The sequence below is a fragment of the Microtus oregoni genome, unplaced genomic scaffold (genome assembly GCF_018167655.1).
Source record: "Microtus oregoni isolate MIOR12 unplaced genomic scaffold, Mior012 000021F_ref0000039, whole genome shotgun sequence".
NCBI classification, from domain to species: domain Eukaryota; kingdom Metazoa; phylum Chordata; class Mammalia; order Rodentia; family Cricetidae; genus Microtus; species Microtus oregoni.
This window is the reverse complement of record NW_024543080.1, coordinates 38,736,375-38,756,914: the sequence shown is the minus strand read 5'-3', so window position 1 is coordinate 38,756,914 and position 20,540 is coordinate 38,736,375. Positions and strand designations below refer to the sequence as shown.

Genomic DNA, 20,540 nt, shown 5'->3' with positions numbered 1-20,540 from the left:
GTGCTTAAATGTATATTATCAGAATCAAAAGTATACCTGCAGGACAGGTATAGTCTGGTGACTCGTGGAGCTTTTGTGTTAGCATCTAAAGGCAGCACCAGGACACTTTTCCACCTTCTTGGCTGCCTTAGCTTTAAGTCAGGCTTCATTAGAAGCTAATAGTTCAGGAAACAAGTCCCTCATTTTCTGTCTGGCAGGACTGTGTTATTCAGATATTAATGAAAATATGTCCCTCAGCTTTGGTTTGCTCTAGCCCGTCAATCTTCATCTCTCGCTGAAAAGTGACTGCTGACACAGGGTAGATAGAGCATGGATCCTGGGTATAGTGACCCTTTGCTAACCAACACACCAGTGCACCAGTGCAGGATACAGGTTACTCAGAGAACGCTCTGTCTACTGGCTTTGCTGACAGTAGAGAGAGCGTTCTCTGAGTCTGAACAAAAGTGTCGCAATTCAGGAAGATAGTTTGTTCATTTATTACACTTCCTAATGGTCACTATTTTTTTATTATTAATATTTAGAAAATGGTTATGATCTCTCAAGAGATTACCTAGTTTCTTTTTTTTCTTTTTCTTTCTTTTCTTTTTTTTTCTTTTTTTTCTTTTTTTTTTATTTTCGAGACAGGGTTTCTCCGTAGCTTTTGGTTCCTATCCTGGAACTAGCTCTTGTAGATCAGGCTGGCCTCGAACTCACAGAGATCCGCCTGCCTCTGCCTCCGAGTGCTGGGATTAAAGGCGTGCGCCACCACCGCCCTGCTTCCTAGTTTCTTAAATAACATATTAAAAGGTATTTCCTTATTTAGTAATAACTCTTTTTTGGCTAGCTTAGTGTTTATGTTTTATATTTGACACTAGGATAGGATGACCCACAATATTGAGGGTCGTGAGTTAAGTGTTAGCATTATTAAGAAACCATAAAACTGACCTTCAAATCTGGCTATTTGTATGTCATTACGTTTTTATAGTTTTTAATTAATAAGGCATGGTGACCATGGGTTTTAAATTAGGTTTGGTATCACGTTTATTATAATAGTGAATGCTTATTGTAAAAGAAAATAGAGCTGTTAAGCCATTTTAAATTATGACTGTCGAGCTTAAAAAATATTTTACAGAGGGATTGATTTATTCTCCTGGAATTATATCAACACACTCTATACCTAGATACTCAATTCTTTAATGAGTAGATCAGTAATAAAAAGCCAAGGATATAGCTACCATATGTGTAACTGTGTTGATTGAGCTTCATTCTCATTTTACCCAGTTCTATCTTATACAAGTTCTGGACATTGGTAGGATGCAAGGACACATGTGCATATGAGGAGGTAAAGGACTACTCAAAGGAGTCTGTCTTTCTCGTGCCTTTACTCACAGAGCTGTCTCACCAGCTCTGTTCACCTGCTTCATTGATGCTGGGCAGTATCTTCTCTTGCTTGATGCAGACTATACCCAATTATGTTTGCACTCAAAATTAAGTGAATTTTTTTTTTTTTTATAGCTATTCCACTAGGATGTCGTCCTGTTGTTTAGATACATACCTCATTTTGTTCTGTGACTGTTTTGGTACATTAACTTTATCCTGTGTTCTGAAGCAGAACAGTTTCAGATTTGACATTTAGCTAGTATTTAAAAAAATACGGTGGGCCTATGTATGAACCTGAAGATTCTATATTTCAGTACATAAGATAGCTACTGCAAAGGGCTATTGCGTTTTGCTTTTCTTACTGTTGTCTTATTTTGCCCTTTACACAACAAGACCTTCCAAAATTTAGAATATTCAGGATCACATTTAAATTTTCTTATGTAACTTTGTTCTAGAGACATAAACTACTGCAGTATTTTTATCTTCTAACTGTACATAATTAGTCAATTTTAAGGGTAAGAACCTAGAATTCATTACTTTCTGGTGAGTCATACACATTTTAAAAGGAACACACCACAGAAGTAGTTGAAATGAATTTTGGACATCATTTACCCTGTTTGGTAAAGGATGTCAGTATTTTGGCCTGGACGCCCACTGTTCTCGGGTGATCAAGGGAATAGAGTGAGTTTTAGAACCATTTTATACAAGTGAAGCAGTAGCATTTCAAAGTATTGCTGCTTTTCTGCAACTGAGTGTTTTCTCTTGTATCTTTAAACTTGGTTCCTGTGGTAATGGTATGATAAAGCATATCTATTTTTAAAATAGTTCCTTAGTATATTCCTGAAGATAGGTAAGATATTTAATGTTCCCTTTCAGCCGAGCACTGTTACTACAGCATTCAGTCATATAAAGAGAAACATTGTAGGAGCTAGTTTGATAACTACAACCAGAAGTTTTTTACACAATTCTACTAAGTTATGATAGCCTTATTATTTTTTATTTTTATTAGTTTTTAAGTATAAAAATCAAATAATTTCTGTAAAATTGAGTGTTGATTCTGTGAAACACATAAAGCTATATAAAACAAAGACTTTAAAGAGAGTAAATATGGATCATAGGTTTTTTTGGGCTTTGTAGAGTAAATGTTGGAGTCATTTTTGTATATAACTAAAACTGAGGTATTCAAATTAATGCCTTTGCTGGTAAGTGTCTGCCTATGTTGCGTGTTCTGCTTTTCTTGGTCAGATGATCTTGTCGGAGCCAGCCACATCCATCTCTGTGGATCTTCTCTCACAGTTAGACTTGGGAAGACCAAGTCCTCAAGCACTGCTTTCTTTGACCGTAGCTGTCAGAGCTTGGCCCCTAGATACTTGGATTATCTTCTATGCAACTTTTTTGAGTTGATTTAGGCAATGCTTGCTTCCCTGTACTATGGGGACCTGGATTTTCTAAAAAACATTCAAGTTGAGGAACTGGAATAATAGACGTAATAGTTTTCTAACCACCCTGAGGGTAGCTTTGTTAATGGTTGTAATGTCCATCTCCAGAAGAGTCTAGGAGACACTGGATTTAAATCCAACTTTCTGGATTAAGCTTTTTGTTCTTGTCACTTAAGCTAAGTTTGGTCTGTCCTTGCTGACCTCCATCTTCTGAGGAGGCTCACCTTTCATGAATTTGTCATTCCTCATTGTTTGTTTTGAAAACTCCTTAAAAGACTTCTCTTTAGAGAGCAATGTTAGCAGTTCATTGTGTGAGCCATCAGCGTGATATTCATGCTGGGTCAGATGGACCATACCATTCTGAGCTGAAGGTGCAAAGGCTTTGCTATTAACACCATTTTCTTTTTGTTCACAGAACTACTGCACAGCTAAAACATTGTACATATCTGATTCAGACAAGAGAAAGCATTTCATGTTGTCTGTAAAAATGTTCTATGGCAACAGTGATGACATTGGTGTGTTCCTCAGCAAGCGGATAAAAGTCATTTCTAAACCTTCCAAAAAGAAGCAGTCATTGAAAAATGCTGACTGTATGTATGCTTGAATTTCTTTACTTGTTCCCTATTCTCACATTACATTAATGATGCAAACTTTTGAGAACTTAAAGGTTGTTTTGTCAGTAGCCAGTTCGTTGATTACCACTATTCTTTTGGCCTTTCTGTGTTTCAAATTTAAGTGGAAAATAAGTAGTGTCTGGCTTAATGAAGTGATTCATTCTCAATTAGTGTTCTGAGAATCTTAGTTACTTCATTAGAATTATCTTAGAGTGGTTTCTTACTATTCCAGGGAAATGGAAGTTATTTTCTTGTTTTGTCACAGTGACTGGGAGGGAAGATAAATGTTAAACACCTGACATGTGATGCTAAATGCCCTACAGTGTCCAAGGTAGTTCCCATTCCAAAAGAATCTGTCCTTCCAGAATGACAGAAGTACCCATTTCAAAAAACATTATAGCGAACTCTGGGAAGCCAGGTAAGACAGACACTAAACCAAGCGTCTAAAGGCCTCTGCAGCAGGAACTGCTGTCTCATTGCAGATTGTTAAACTCCAAGGCTGTGTACTGTCCGTGAGTAGTCTACATTTCAACACGTTTGAAATTGGTTGGCTGACTTTCCTTATATATGTTGCATAAACTTTGAAATTATGGAAAAGAAAGAAAGCATGATGCAGCAATCTCTCCAACCTCAGTAATTTCACTAATTTTGTTTTGTGGTCAGTCACAAACAGCACCTCTTCTGTTTCTAACTGCTGGAGTATTTTGATGTAAATCTCCAACATCCTATCCTCTCAACTAACATTTCTGTCATCATGACTCTTAATGCATAACTTTTGTTTTTTTAAAGCATATCTCACAAAGTTGACAGTCCTTTAATGTCATTTAATATTCATGAGTAGATTAATCATAGTATTTCTGCAGTCTTTTTTTCTATAATTGTTTGGTTGTTACGTTTTGTTCCATTTTTAGTTAGCCTGTTCAAACAAACCCCATAAATTAAGCCCCATAAATTTTAATCTGTGATAGTTTCTTTATTTTTCTCTCCCTGCCCCCTTTGGTATAAGTTACTTATTAAAGAAGCTGGATCATTTTAAATCCTATAGAATTTCTATACTCTGAACTTGACTTGTCCCTTGTTTCTCTTCCTCCTGTTTTTCTATTGCTTGGTAATGAAAGACTTGTAAAATTAGCTGGTCATTCTTACTGCCCTAGAAATCTTAGAGATCTGGTTACCTCTCTTTTTTTGTTACATCAAGACTGTAGTAAATTCAGCAGTTTAGTTTACTTCTAATGCTCCTGAGAAACCTGTAAACCAGTGTTTCAGTGACTGTTACTTCATTGAGGACACAAAGTACTGATTTTCTAATTTTTTTATATAGCTTCCACATATTTAGATGAAGGGGTTTTCAATGAAGAATTTCAACATAACAACTGTTAGAGATTTGATAAACAATTGATTGCTTACTAATTTTCAGATTAATAATATTTGATAGCAGCCAGTGAATTTTTTTTTTCTTTTTTTTTTGATTTTTGAGACAGGGTTTCTCCGTAGCTTTTGGTTCCTGTCCTGGAACTAGCTCTTGTAGACCAGGCTGGCTTTGAACTCACAGAGACGCTAATTTTTTTTTTTTTAAAAGAAAAGATCATTTCTTAGCCTTTGACTAAAATCAAACATATAAACTTGTGGATTTTTATGTTATTTGTATTTTACCCCATTCAGTCTTTGTTCCTATCATTTATTTAATGTGGAAAATTCTAGACACACTAAAGCAAACAGAATTAATTACATAATAAATGGAAATTCTAACTTCAATAGTGACCTTAATTTCTGGCCAGTGTATTTTCATCATAATTTATTCTTTTGCTTCAGTCTGCTTTCCTCTTATTTTTAGTTTGATGTTATCTCAGACCTATTTGCTTCATATATAAATATTATGGTGTGGCTACAAAAGGTAGAATTTCTTATTTTTTAATAGTACCATGATCACAAGAAAATAACTTACAAAGCAAGCATAGGCAGAAATACTTCTAGTGTCATCTAATGTCCTGTCAGAGTTAAATTTAGAATGGTCTAAAATAATTGAATTTTTAACCAGAGGAGTCAAAATTCAAATTTACTGGATAGACAATAAATAGACAACATTGACATCTACATGGGTATTCTTTAATCTATGTTTCCTTGCACTTAACCTTAGACATTAGGAATTTATGCATTCAGATTTTTTAATTTTATTCTTTTGGTGTAGTTCAATGTATGTTTTATAAATTGGTATTGTTTAGAAGAAGCAACACTAGTGATAAGTGGAAAGACAGACTTCACTTAATGCTGTTTTAGGCTAAGAGACTTTAGCATAGAGTCATGTTCACTTTCAATATAATAACGGGAAGTTCCAGTTTTCAGCCAAGGAGGAAAATGAGGGGCTCAATGGATGAAACAATTATTAAGAGAGGAAAAAGGGGGGGGGGGCAAGGGCAAGGAAGTTTTTGCTAAGGCAATTTAATAGGAGTCCTGCTAGTGATAGCCAGAGTGATCCTATATCAAGGGAAGAGAAGGGCATAATCGATTTGCTACCGTCTTAGAGAAGGTGGTGATGATGCCCCAAGATGAAAACTGATAGAAAGGAATGCTAGGAGGAGCCCCTCTGAAGGTGGTTCAGCGCATGTTTGTCATGGTCAGATTGATCTAATCGGCTTAGATCCCAGACAGTTAGTACCAGATACCTGCATGTAGAAAGAGGAAACTTCCATGCTAGTTCACAACAGTGGGGAGCATTTTATATTCATCTCTGTGAGTATAAAAATGTGCATCTGATATTTTGTTTTGGAAAGGTAAGGCCTCATTGATAGCCATATGCTCTTGTGTTCCAGGTCATGTGAGGTCATGTGACATCTTGTATTCAGGCAGTTTTCCAGTTCAGATTGCAGAGGGTTGAGGTTTTGGTTCGGGTAGGGGTTGCTGTTCTCTTTCTTTTTTATATTTTTAACTTTAAGGGTTTGTATTGATAGTTTTTAGTGCAAAGAACATATTTTACTTTTAGAATATTTTCTTAAGTAGATGTGCTTTCCATATCTAAAGTACATCTTTATTTTTTTTAATTTTACTCATTTTATACATTATACAACAGGTATTGTTTTCATACAATACAACACTTTATGGCATTTGGGAGATAGCAGAATTCTTAAAATCATAATGTAGCTGTTTGCTTTGGTAAACATCCTTCTAGAGACCTTGCTACACATATTTTACAGAGTGGGATGAAGCACGTGGAGGCACTCCTACGTTCACACAGAAATGTGTATGGTGCTTAGTAGGACCTCAATGTATAAAGCGTCTCATAGTTGGCCTTTTCATTCAGTAATATTCCAAGAATTTATGTGTACATAATTGTTATAGTCAATTTAATCAAGTGTCTAACATTAGACATTTGTTGTTTTAAAAATAATTTTTTAACTAATACTCATCACTACATTAAGTGTACTATGTGTAACTCTCTTGAGTAAGGTGTTAAGAGCTGAATAAAGGGTACAAAAAAGTTCTTTGCATTTTTTTTTTACTTCTGTCTTTTGTAAAGCCTAAACTAAGTTTAAAAAATAAAATTAATTAAAAAAGAAATGATGCTAGCCGGCAATGGTGGCTAATACCAATACTTAGGAGGCAGAGGCCAACCTGGTCTACAGAGGGAGTTCCAGGACAACCAGGGCTACAGGAGAAACCCTGTCTTGAAAAATAACAAAACAAACAAGAAAAGACTGAAACTAGTTTTTTTTTTTTTAAAAAAAAGAAGTCCAACCATTTAAAACTTTTTATATCATTAAAACCTTGTTTTCCTTGTCTTCTTTTTGCTATCCTCTGTTTTAGAAAGCTAAATAAAATATTTGCCAACAGAATCTGCTCATTGTTTGTATTATTGTAAAAATATTCATGATTTGCCAAGCAGAAGTCCTTTGTTTTGTGAACCTCTGCCCCAGTCATATAATATAGGAATCTCCTTGTCTTTGCAGTGTGCATTGCCTCAGGAACAAAGGTGGCTTTGTTTAATCGGCTTAGATCCCAGACAGTTAGTACCAGATACCTGCATGTAGAAGGAGGAAACTTCCATGCTAGTTCACAACAGTGGGGAGCATTTTATATTCATCTCTGTGAGTATAAAAATGTGCATCTGATATTTTTAGTGTAAAAATAATATTCTCTTTGAGGGCATAAAATGTATGAATAGTCATTTTGTTTGTTTTCTTAATCATGTACTAAGTTTTAAAAGATTGCAATTTTGTCTATTTTTGCACCTGCTCTAGTGGATGATGATGAATCAGAAGGAGAGGAGTTCACAGTTCGAGATGGTTACATCCACTATGGACAGACTGTCAAACTTGTGTGCTCAGTTACTGGCATGGCACTCCCAAGATTGGTAAGACTTGGCTTTACCTCAATGAATATGAGGTAGAAACAAATCAGAAAGGATGGAGTTCGGTTTTTGTATTTTGTAACATGAAAATAATAGTATCTTGATTATCCCATGTTAGCCATTGCCTCGGTTTATAAGTGCTCCTGAAGAATTAGTTTGTTAAAAGTGCATTGCTGATGTCACTCTCATACTCAATTTTGAATGAATTGATGTTGGTTTCCTTTTTAACTGTGTGTGTCTGTCATTTTTTTTCTTTAGTGTTGCAGTTATACTATATTTTTTGTGTTATCTGCTGTAGCTGAATATAGGACTAAGTTTTCAAAAACCTACAAATACAAGCATAATTTTTATTAGGCTACTTGACTAATACATTTGTTTAAAATTAGGTAGAGTTGATATTTCTTGCTTTAGGAACAATGCACAGGATTTGTACCTTTTTTCTTCATTAGGTTATAAAACTGTAAAGACATTATTTTTCCCCTAAGTTGAAAAATTCCAAAATTCTGCTTTGTAGAACAGTGAGTTTAAGATGAATATTAAATATCATAAATGGAAATGTTGACTGGGTGTGACATATAATGTCACTGTAAAAGTCTGATAGACCAGATGTAGCTCTTGGAAAAATGTCCAAGTCAGGTGCTTCAGAGGTTGTGAAGTACTGTGGCGAAGAAATGCATGAGGGTCACCTCTCTGGAGGTTCTTGGTCTGGTGGTGGCCTTGGAAATGGAAAACTTCAAGGCAAAAGGTTATAGGGCAGTGGTCCTTAATCTGTGTGGTGGCCTTGTGGGGGTTGCATATCAGATATTTACATTATAATTCATAACTAGCAAATTAGTTATGAAGTAACAATGAAATGATTTTATGGTTGGGGTCACCATAACATGAGGAACTATATTAAAGGGCTTCAGCATTAGGAAGGTTGAGAACCACTGTTTTAGAGGCTTCAGAAGACTGGCCTGTGAGGACAATATCTTTCTTTCTCAAGAACTGAGAAAAAGGCTTAGGAAGAGGGAAGGAAGATGGATGAGACTTACTGTTGATTTTGAGACGAGTGTCTAAATGTGCTTGTATGCTGTTGGGAACAAGCAGCAGTTTCTCTCCATGGAACTTAGTGACCACCTTTTGTGTGTTGTGTCATGTAACGCTTGCTAGAACACAGTCTTTCATGTACCCACATGGGTTCTATAGACCATCTAGACTGGTAGTTCTCAACCTGTGTGGTATGACCCCCAGGAATTGTCAAGTAGAAGACCATCAGAAAACACAGTATTTACATTATAATTCATAGTGGTGGCAAAATTACAGTTATGAAATAGCAATGAAAGTAATTTGATGATTGGAGGGGTCAGGTCATCACAATGTGAAGAACTGTATTGAAGGGTCGCAGCATTGGGAGGTTGAGAGCCATCGATCTCGATTATAAAAGTTCTGGAGTATAAAAGAGGTGTAATCAGACAGCCTGCTTTGGGTTCGCACTCTCTTCTCTCAGTTATTAAAATGCGGACTTTAAGGACTTTGCTTCTTCTCTGAGTCCATTTTCTGATGAGTGTGTTTGTTTTGAAATATGAAATATTTGATCCTGCCACAATATGTCTGTCTCCTTTGACTAGGACACTCAATAGCTTACTGTAGATGTTCCTTGTGGCATTAAATTAGTATATTATTAAAAAGATCAACAGAAAGTGACAATGAAAATACTTCTGTCCATTACCAACATTCACAACACTCATTTGTTAGAAATGCAGGATATTGAGCCCCAAATGAGTCATAGTGGATTAGGCATTTTTAAGTCAAGGACTCCAGACAATTTTTGTGTACATTAATGTTTAAAAAGCTCTAGTCTAGACAAAAAATAACGGGCTGCCCTATTTCTTAATGTATTCTTTGAAGGTGTGATTTCTACATTATATGTTTATAAAGTTTATATTGATACCTTATTGCTTATAAATGTTTTTTAATATGTAGGTATAAAATAAATGACTGATACATTATAATGTAGTATCTTCTATGGACAGTATACAAAATAAAAGCTGCATGCAAATGACTTACTTTTTTAAATTGTTGAAATACAGATAATTAGAAAAGTTGATAAGCAGACAGCATTACTGGATGCAGATGACCCCGTATCACAACTCCACAAATGTGCATTTTACCTTAAGGATACTGAAAGAATGTACTTGTGCCTTTCTCAAGAAAGAATAATCCAATTTCAGGTATGTTATACAATGACTGAAATCCAAGCTATACAAATAAGGCTGGGATACTGCCCAACTCTGCGTTCAGTCCCCAGCATTGCAGATCAGTAATGACTGTAAAATTTGCTGAAAAACTGCTGGATTAGCCATTTACGGAGACATACTTCTTATTGGCTATTAATTATATCCACTTACGAGAAGATGGGTTCTTATGTTTATCTTAGGTCATTGCTCCTTAACACACTACTCTCAAGCATGCCCATGACCTATCTCAAAAATAACTCAAAACTAGAGTATTCTTAGAGAAGTTTGTTTACAAGTTTCAGGATTTTTAATCTGCCATTCAGAGAGCCTCAGAATATCTAATAGTAGAGCATTGTGAATCCTCCAAAATGGTGTATAGAAACACACACTGTGTATATAAAGCATTTAGCAAGAGGGTTCAAATCTTCATCCACTTTTCAGTAGGGCTCCCTCCCCCCAGTAGTAAAACTGTCATGAATTAAGTGCTAATACTCAATTGCATTTACTCAGAAACTTTCAAGAGGGCACTTCTGACATGGATTGATGCTGTAGTAGGATAGCTGTGGTTTCATGCAGAGCGATGACTCCATACCACACTAATAGCTATACTGGATCCCAGTCCAGGTTTTGGGGCTGCTAGTTCAGACTTTGTTTACACCTGCTGAAAGTGCCAAAGCTCCTAACTAATAGTTCTGCAAGCTCAAGGATCTCCCATGATTCCCTTTCTTTGGGAGTCCACTTGCATTTCACATCACAGGTACTGATCTGTTAGTGAAATTGTATAGTAATGAACCACTTAGTGATTACACACGCCTTTAATCCCAGTACTCATTAGGGTTAGAGGCAGAGGCAGGTGGATCTTGGAGTTTAAGGCCAGCCTCATCCACAGAGAGAGCTCTAGGACAGCCAAACTACACAGTGAAATCCTGTCATGAAAAACAAGCAAAAACAGAAAAGAAAGAAAGAACGAAAAGAAAGGAATTCTATAGGAATAGGATACCCTTGAATGATTTCTAAGACTCATTACTTAATTTTTCACTGAAGAGTTTGTGGTCTAACAAAAATTACTGCCTGTGGGGCTTCATATTAATTTAGGAATGTTGGGGATTAAGTGTATTAGGATGTTCCCAGATTTTCCCCCCTAAATTCTCTCATTGTTAACTGAAGTCTGTGAATGTTACTTGGTAAATTTTCGTATACTGTTATGTATATAAAACCAATGTATAGACATTTGTTTTTCTTAAGGCCACTCCATGTCCGAAAGAACCAAATAAAGAAATGATAAATGATGGAGCTTCCTGGACAATCATTAGCACAGATAAGGCAGAGTATACATTCTATGAGGGAATGGGCCCTGTCCTTGCCCCAGTCACTCCTGTGCCTGTCGTAGAAAGTCTTCAGGTGAGCCCACTTAGTCACAAGGTGACTTTTGCCTTTACTGCTGTTCTTAGAATAACCTGCTATAAACTTACTGTATTGTGATGCTGATTATTTTAATTGATTCTGTACTATTGATAGGAAATAAAAATGGAAGCGGCATGTTTACATGGAAAAAAGTTTAAATCACATTGAATGTTATCTTGAAATAGTTTCAAAGTTGTGTCATTTAACAGAAATGTTTTATAAATCTGAACTTAAATTAACCTTCATGAAAATGAAAGCAAGTATAACCCAAGTTGTGTTTAGTGGAAAGTGAAAAGCTGTCTCAATGTTATGGTTTCTCTGATTTGCAGTTGAATGGCGGCGGGGACGTAGCAATGCTTGAACTTACAGGACAGAATTTTACTCCAAATTTACGAGTATGGTTTGGGGATGTAGAAGCCGAAACAATGTACAGGTACTGCTAGAGCCTGTTCTATCACCCAGGATTGGGAGGGTCTGGGCAATGCAGAACTGCTTTGCTTTGAAAATGCTTCTAAGTGGTGTGTGTTTCCTCCTCAGATGTGGAGAGAGCATGCTCTGTGTGGTCCCAGACATTTCTGCATTCCGAGAAGGTTGGAGATGGGTCCGGCAGCCAGTCCAGGTTCCAGTAACTTTGGTCCGTAATGATGGAATCATTTATTCTACCAGCCTTACCTTTACCTACACCCCAGAACCAGGGCCGAGGCCACACTGCAGCGCAGCAGGAGCAATCCTCAGAGCCAACTCAAGCCAAGTGCCCACCAACGAGTCAAACACAAACAGCGAGGGAAGTTACACGAACGCCAGCACAAATTCTACCAGTGTCACATCGTCCACAGCAACCGTGGTGTCCTAACTACCGTCTTTTTGCTAGGACTTAAACTGACTTGAATGTGGCAAAAAGTTGAAAAAACAAAAAAAGGAAAGAAAGAAAGGCAAGGATAAAATGAACAGTCTTTTGTGGTTTCTTGGGAAAACTTTTCATACCAGGTGATCTATTCAAACCCCCATTACCTGCAAGTGCTGATGAGAAACGCAGAAGCCACAGGAAAACGGAAAACATCAAAATGTGCAAACTGTTGGAAATCACAGTTTTCAGCTCTCTCTCTCGCACACACACACCCCTTTTTGGTTGGTTTTTGATTGGTTTTGATTAAATGGTCAAGAAATAGATATGTGGCTGGAGTACAGGTTAAGCTAGAAGACACAAATCTTAACGTAGTTTTTATGGACCAAGGGACTTGCATAAGCTTTAGTAAAGGTACATTTTCACCATGCCTTTTTTATATCCCAGTATGTAGTATACCTTATTACCAGTAGGTTGCACTCTCCACCCCTCTGAGCTTTGGCTCTAAAGTACATTCAGGTTCAAGCCTGACCATGCTTGTTCAATCTGAGTACCGAACACTTCCAGGTTCTTTTGGTCTAAGGCTGGAACTTTTTTAAGCTGAAGTCTTATGACTTTTTCATAAGTTGGAATTATTTTGATTTCAGCAAATCAAATTTTGTAAAGGCCTGCATATTTTTTTTAAGATTATATGAAGTTTGTGCAAAAGCTTTAAAAAAATGCCTCTGCCTTGCCTGCAATACATGCAATGTATGTTAACTTAGTCTATTCTCAGATACTGTTGGTAGTTATTTCTGTTTTCCTTTTTTTTAAAAAAAAAATGTATTTATAGTGGTAATCCAAGAGATTCTAACATGTACGTGGAGTTCAGCGTGACCATTTAGTCATTTCCGAGTTAATGGCACAGAACATCACCATTTGAAAGGTTTGCGCCTCTGCCTGTTCATCAGTTTATCTGTGTTCCAGGGTTTGTTCGGGTTTCCTTCCTTTCCCAAATCTGTACATAACTTGTATTATGTGTAAGTTAAACATTTTATCTTTAACTTGGAATGTTCCCAGTGCTTACATTTAACAGGGTGTTTCCCACCTTGTTGGCAAATGACAAAAAATATCATGAGAATTATTTGCTGCCAAGATGGTGCCCTTAGGGTAAAATGAGGAAAGTCTCTGCAAGATGATCTATTGTACTTTATTTTCCTTTTTTTAGCCTAGGCCAGAACTTCATAATTCTGAACATAAGATCATAAGATGGCTTTTATTAGATGATAACTAAATAAACTGAACTAAATAAAATAGCCAGAAGACAGTACCTTAGAAACAGATAGTTGTAAGTTTATAAAAATACAAATGTAACTTATATTTTCATTTCCCATTTTGCCCTTTGTTTATTTTTCCCTAGTAGAAATGTTCTGTCCAATTTTTTTCTTTTCTGTTAAACTTTGATTGCATTCAGGCTTGTGTGTCAGCCTTGTGTGCTAATATTGCCAGTTTTATTTTGCTTCCATTCCTGCACTTTGGTGATGCCTTGTTCAGTTTCTTGGGAATTGCAGCAGACTCATTGGGCTACATTTATTACAGGAACCACATGTGTGTGTTAAAGGACACAGTCTAGTGATGCCATTCTCCTTTGTAGAGTAAAAACTACCTCTAGATTGTGGTAAGCTTTTACTGTCCCTTAAAACAGGAGCCACAAGTACCTTCTGATGCAAACTGTAACTTCTCCAGCATTTTCGGTGTCTTTCTGACTCCCAGCCTTCTGAAAGTTTTCATGTAGTCTTGTTAAGAATCCTTTGTCAGAGCCTTGTTTTCCACCTGCTTTGTTACCCACAGTTTCCTGAAGACTGCTACTGTAAATGCCACTCTGAACATCTTTAAGCTGCCTCCTCCTTGGTTTTTCAAGGGGAAGGCCATCTGTAAAATGTGCTGGTTGAATCTGTGGCTGCAGCTTTCTGTTACTGCCAGCCTTCTTAATCACCCCCAGGCTGTGCTCTGCTCACTATTTCTCTCCAGATCTGTTCCAGCCAGTGTCCTCCCTTCCTCATCCCTTCATTCTGCCTCAGTGGTCAAGGGCAGAGCTCACTGTGGCCTTACCTACCTTTGCAGTAACTCTTCTCATCTTTCCTCCAAGTACCACTCCTCGTTTGCAGAGGAAGCAGCACCTCAGGCTGTTCAGAGCCTGAGCGGTCTCAGTATCGCTGTGCTGTCCCAGGTCACACATCTCTCCTTCTAGATTTGGGATTTAGTTAAGAAAGCATTAAGTTAACTGAGAACAGATGAGATGCTTTTGAAGAACAAACTATTCCTTACCCAGGTTTGTAGCTTACAGTAACTGTTCAAGTTCATGGCTTTATTAAAGTGAACTTTGACTTTTTTAAATGTTTATATCTTATTTCGGTTCTTTTGTTTTATTTTGATAAGAATTGAAATAACTAGACTATAAGTCATTTTCCGGTTTTCTTTTTCTTTTTTTTTTTTTTTACAAAGTCCAAGAATGTAACAATAAAGGCATCTTTCCTATGGTTCTATGCCAGAGTCCTACCACAGAATAGAGTGAACTGATATGTCTGTTTTACCATGTTATTGATAGTTCTTTTGTCAGCTGCTTTCATTAAAAGTCATTTTTATGGATTTGTAAATCATTTTTAATACATGATGTATAGGAGTCTTGCCTCTTCCCCCCCATTTACTCGGAATGTTTCCTCCCAGAGATGCTGTTACAGATCCTGGGTATTTGCCCTCATGAAGACTTCTTAGAACGGGATTTCTTCAGTTGCAGTGTTGGTTTGTGTTTCCATTCTGTTTAGAATGAGTCTGCACAGCTTCTCCAAACATGCCTAGGTGCAGAACCTGAGACCCAGCATATCTTTTAGCTCCTTAAATTTGTCAAGAGATTGGGAGGTAGGCTAAAAACTGAAAGTGTGGGATAGGGGATGCCCTTTATGATTGTAGAGCAGAGCACAAGTGGAATTTGAACTTGCTGCAGACTGTTCTTAAACCATAGCAGCTTCCTCATGCTCAGCTGACTAGCGGAGTCATTTGTCACTCTTGCTGCCATCTTTTACGATTCTGTACCTTTCTGTTTTGTGTGGTACTGGGGTCAAATCCCGGGCCTCAAGCATACTTGCTAAGGCTTTTTTGTTTGTTTTTTTCATGAGACAAGGATCTCACCCATGCCCCTCAGGACATTCTTGAACTTTCCTGCCTTAGTGTCCAGGTGCTGGGATGCCAGGTATGGCAGGATGCCACCACTGCTTTTGTCTTGAGAGAAACTGGTCTATCTGTCCAACCACAAAGAAATTCTAATGTGATTTTTATTACCCCAACTAGTTATTTAATCAGAAAATCTGTTGGCGGGGATTCCTATTTGAAAGAAAATGCTATTTGATTATTAACCAGGTTAATGGACATTGTTTTCCAAAGCAGCTGTGTTTCTGGTGAGTACTGAACAAATGTGTGGTTTTCTGTGTCACTTTTGTTTTATTTTTCAAGCACTGTAACTTGGGATGGATGGTTAGAAACAATAATATATGAGGGTTTCTACTTAACCCGTTGAGGACTGAGCTGTTTCACCTGTTAATTTCTCCCTGTGTCGTGATGTTTGCCAGCGTTCAGTACTGTGTCAGTCCCGATGTAGGTTTATGTGAAAGCTCAGTTTTAGCTTATTTCTTGTACCTTGCAGCATGCTACACATTCAGTCCTTAAGGGGTTTACTTTACAAACTGTGCGCCTGTAAGGGTTATTAGCAATAAGATAGAACATTGAGCAAGTTTATACCATAATTTTGTAGAAAAAGAATCTGCTCAATTCCGTATTTCATCCATGAAAAATCTGCAATATGGGCAGTTTCTAGGAATAAATAAAAAGGAAATGTAAACCGTTGTAAATGTCTTCTGTGGGATATGCCTGATGCATGTATCATCGTCTTTGATTTCAGAATACTTCACAATGATAAAATTAAATTTTTTATTACAGTTTGTGGACTTAGAATGTTACCTTGTCTTTTAGATGACATTGAAGTAATAATTAGGTTAAATTAGTTTCCTTTTCAGTGTTTTTAAAAGTGATTCTCTTTCTTGTGTTTGGGAGTTACTCAAAGGGCACATCTCTCAAGCTAACCCCAACAAAACTGGAGACAGCTTTTATCAGTGGCTTGCTTTTCTAGTACAGAGTTGTCATTTTGTATAGAACACCAAAGATACATAATGGCAGTTCATGCCTTTGGGGGCTCCCCAAAATAGGGCTGAATATATTTATGTATTATTGAGACAAATATAAAGGAAGAAATTATACAATTTCTGATCTCAGGTTTAGTGCTTCCTTGACCTTCAAAAAAGGAGTTGTAAGAATTTTGATAAAGAAACCTTGCTATAATTGTTTCTTTCTATCTTAAGAAGTAATTTAGTTGAAATTTGCACTGTGAAGTCTTTAAAGGTTGAGACTGTCAGTAGGCTGTTTTGCTTATAATTTAGAGTAGCAAGCTTGTGGTCCATACTGTGAATGTGTAGTATATGATCTCTTCCTGAGCAGTCTTGAAAAGATTGGTTTTAATATATTGTGTCTTTGGCTATTGATCCCTAAATGGTCCCTGATTACAATGGTACAGAAGGCAAGCTATGTTACATTGCACATACAATAACATGAGTGGTCATAGAGGAAAATCTCAAAAAATAAATAACACAAAATTGTACACCATAAAAGAGTCCCTTAAAAATGTTTAGCAATAGAAAACAGCTGATAAAGACAGATGACGCTTTTACATATCTAATGCCCATGAGGTAACTGACTCACTCCAACCTGGGGTTAACACCTAGAGCACAGGGCCAAGAGAAAACCGTGAGAAAGGAGCCCAAGACCCTTTCTGATTGGGCCCCTGTGTACAGACCCTTAGTTAGGGGTAGGATCACTGACACTCTGAAGTAGGAGTATTCATCAGGACTAAGGTGTAGATGCAGGAAACATGGTGAGTTTTGGTTTTTTAACCCAAGAACTGCAGATAAGCTGTAATACAAGAAAAGGTGTGTAAGTGGCATGTATACTAAATGCAAATAGATTATTTTACAGCTGTTGGAATTAGTGTTGACTTTGGGGAAGTGTCAGTTAAAATCTGATGCTCTGTAAGCAGATGTGAGTGGGAGGTAGGTGCAGCATTGAGGCCTTTCTGGCTCAATGAATGTGCCTAGTGTTTACCACCCCCTATGCCATTGCTCGGTACACACTGGTCATTGTTCTTTATCCAGACATGCTTCCTGCCAGTGCTGGACAGATTTGGGCTCCAAGGATTTGCTTACGTTCCAAACTGTCTATCTTACCCCCTACACACACACACACACACACACACACACACACACACGAAGGCTGTGACCAGATTATTGTTACAGTGGCCTCTTAAATTGATTTCCTCTGTCACAAATTCTCCATGGCATAATAATGTTTTGGGAAATAATTGGAGGTTTGGGGACAGTTGGACAATTGGCATTGAGAGATGCTCTACTCTTAGTATTTATTTTCCTGAGAGAGCAGTGCCAATTCATGAATTGTGAGTGTGCTGGTGGCTTAGAGGTTCCAAAGGCACAAACGGTGTAATCCTTTGTAAATGGAGACTGAGCTTTTGTTTCCTGGCCGCCCAGACCCAAATAAAAGAAACTATATTAGTTATAACACTCTTATATACGCCAATGGCTCAGGCGTATTTCTAGCTAGCTCTAGCATCTTAAATTAACCCATTTGTATTAATCTATGTATGGCCATGAGGTTGTGGCTTCCCAGTAATTAATGTTCTGGCATCTTTCTCCTTGGGTGGCTACATGGCGTCTTCTTGACTTCCACCTACTTTCTCTCTGTTTGAATTTCCCACCTAGCTTTACTCTGATAAACTATTGGCCAAAACAGCTTTATTCATCAACCAATAAAAGCAACACATTCACAGCATACAGAAGGACATCATCAATCCTTGGGAAGAGCTTCAGAGAAAAGGTAAGGGATAATATGTGTAGTCACTTATCAGAAGGGGTATTCATATTTATTTATTTAGCTTTTGTTTGGGGGTCTCATGTATCCTAGACTAGTCTCATGTTGAGGACGGCCTTAAGCTCTTGGTGCTTGTTCCATGTTTAAGATTACTGGCATGTGCTACCATGTCTGGCCTCCCAGTATTAAGACTTATCTTTTAGTGACCAGGGCTTGGTTCTGTAATATTCCAGGCCCAGAGCTCAACTATGGTGCAGTCATCTTCTGGAGATGACTCTACCAAGTACTGCTGCTGTTGACAGAGTCCCATAGACTAAGTATCAGTGTTGGAGAATGGTTCTCACAGCTTTAGGAGCCAGCACAGTTGGATTCTGGTGAGGGTCTTTCTCAGGCTTTCAGATAGCCAGTTTCACTGCTCTTACACCAAGAGAGAGAACAGTCAAAAGCTCCATCCATAGGGCCTTGTTAACCATAGTTTCTCCCTGAAGACTCTTGCCTCCAGATACACACTTTTAGCTGTTTAGATGATAAATTATCTATCTGCCTCTTTAAACCCTAGTTGATGTTTCTCAGTACATTAAGATAGTGTATAAACGTGGGCCAAAGGAACAAGGAGAGAGGCAGGCTTTATGGAGACGAGTGGAGATCCTGTTGAGTAGCAGAATGCTTTCCTAGTGTGCTTGATGCCTGGCATGCTCCAGGACAATGGGGAAAGTGGCAGGGCAAGTCACATTCGTTGCCACTTATAAACTGGAAAGTTACTTTCCTAACCAACTTGAGCCAGAATGCCTATTTTAGAGAGGAGACTAGCTGGGAACTGTTAGTTTTCTCAAGGTCACATTTAAGTTAGCTGGGTGTCACAATTGCATCAAGATCTTCCAGAGATACCCTCCAAAGTATCACACTAGATTTTTTCCACCTTAATTGTCAGAGCCAGGGACCCGGGGTGACTCCAGATGGTGGTGTGGAGAGTTGTGTCTTTATGGAGATGGACTGTTCAGTTTGAGCCTTCGGTGAAGAACACTGGCCTTCTTCAACTTCGGTGAAGAAGCTGAAGTGTGCTCCTGTCGTGGCAGATTCAAAACTGCCTTTTAGCAGTGCTGTTCACGTTTGATGCTCTGGCCTCTGTTCAGGTCTTACACATAAATACATATGGCATACACATGGAGTGGTCCCAAACATCTCAGCACATCTCTGTTCTCTGGTGAAAATAGCAGGTCGTCATCAGAAAACAGGTATTAACTGGAGGTAGCCATCCCATGTTGCTTGACTTCATGTTGGCCTTAGGAAAATGAAAACAAAGCCCTATCAATCTACCATTATGTATTTTCTACCATTCATCTAGTATATGAAGTTTAGATGAGTCTCCACTAGACTTTGTCTCATTGAGGTGGAGGGCAGTGTAGTTGAGAATATGCTGGAGACTGCTCTGTTCGGCCTGTGCTCTGGCTGCTGGGTTTAAGATTCTGTTTGACCTAGGTCTTCTAGGCTAGTGTGACTCTAGAGTGCAGGGCAGATGTCTGCTGCTGCTTTTTCCCTCAAAAAGAACGATAATGTTGGTTTTTGCATGTGATACTGCAGATTAAAAAAAGCCCTGGTCGCTTGAAATCATCTTGTCAAGGATAGAGGGTCACTCATTCCTCTATCCTTCAGTCACCTCGGGATTCACCAGGGCAGGTGGGAGAAATGGGCCAAATAAGCCTCCAGGGGCTGACAAGTTTCTGTGGGAGGCTAGGGTTTCCAGTTGTGGGTGGGAAAATGCTGAGGTTGCTAAGGTAAGAGACTGCTTCGTGCTGGAGTTCCTGTGAACCAATAGACCAGGCAGCTTGTGGAAAGGAGGCCCAACTCTAAAGGCACATGCTTAAACTGCCTGTGCCTTCCAGCTTTCTCCACAAATGTCCCTTCTACATGCAGCAGGCCCTTGGCAGTGCTGGCGTGCATTCCCCTGATTGTAGCTGGCAGACGAGACCCTTAAGTGACTGAGCTGGAGCAAACTTGGGAAGTCAAGTTGGCCTGAGACTCAGAAATGTCACGGGAAGATGGAGACAACAGAGTCATCCCAATTCCAACCTCTGAGGTTATTGTGTGTAAGCTTCCATAGTGAGATTCCTGGTCTCTGCTATCTGCACAGCATCGTCTATTTTTAGACCTGGTTTATTTCTAAGCAGCGCCACAGCCAGGTGCTTCAGATGCAGCCAGCAGTACTGCAGTCCCTGCCTGGCAGAGCTGCTGTGGAGAATCAGGAGGCATTTCTAGGGGAAAAGGCAGCACAAAACTGAACCGCAGCAGTCCTGCATTGCCTGTCCAGAAACGACTCCAGTATGTGTAGAGGAGTCCCCAGGAGGGAAG

The 20,540-nt window shown here is 38.3% G+C and overlaps 1 protein-coding gene across 2 annotated transcripts in view; it reads left to right on the top strand.

Annotated features, from left to right (window-relative positions):
• The window catches only part of Rbpj (recombination signal binding protein for immunoglobulin kappa J region), a 79,674-nt gene extending 63,476 nt beyond the window's left edge, over positions 1-16,198 (top strand). For both annotated transcript variants that reach the window (XM_041671262.1, XM_041671263.1), the window contains exons 5-11: positions 3,214-3,388; positions 7,357-7,494; positions 7,648-7,760; positions 9,830-9,970; positions 11,222-11,377; positions 11,710-11,813; positions 11,918-16,198. In XM_041671262.1, the coding sequence (XP_041527196.1) occupies positions 3,214-3,388; positions 7,357-7,494; positions 7,648-7,760; positions 9,830-9,970; positions 11,222-11,377; positions 11,710-11,813; positions 11,918-12,233 (1,143 nt within the window). In that variant the 3' untranslated portion in view covers positions 12,234-16,198. The remainder of the gene's footprint in view (positions 1-3,213; positions 3,389-7,356; positions 7,495-7,647; positions 7,761-9,829; positions 9,971-11,221; positions 11,378-11,709; positions 11,814-11,917) is intronic.
• Positions 16,199-20,540: the final 4,342 nt, after the last annotated feature.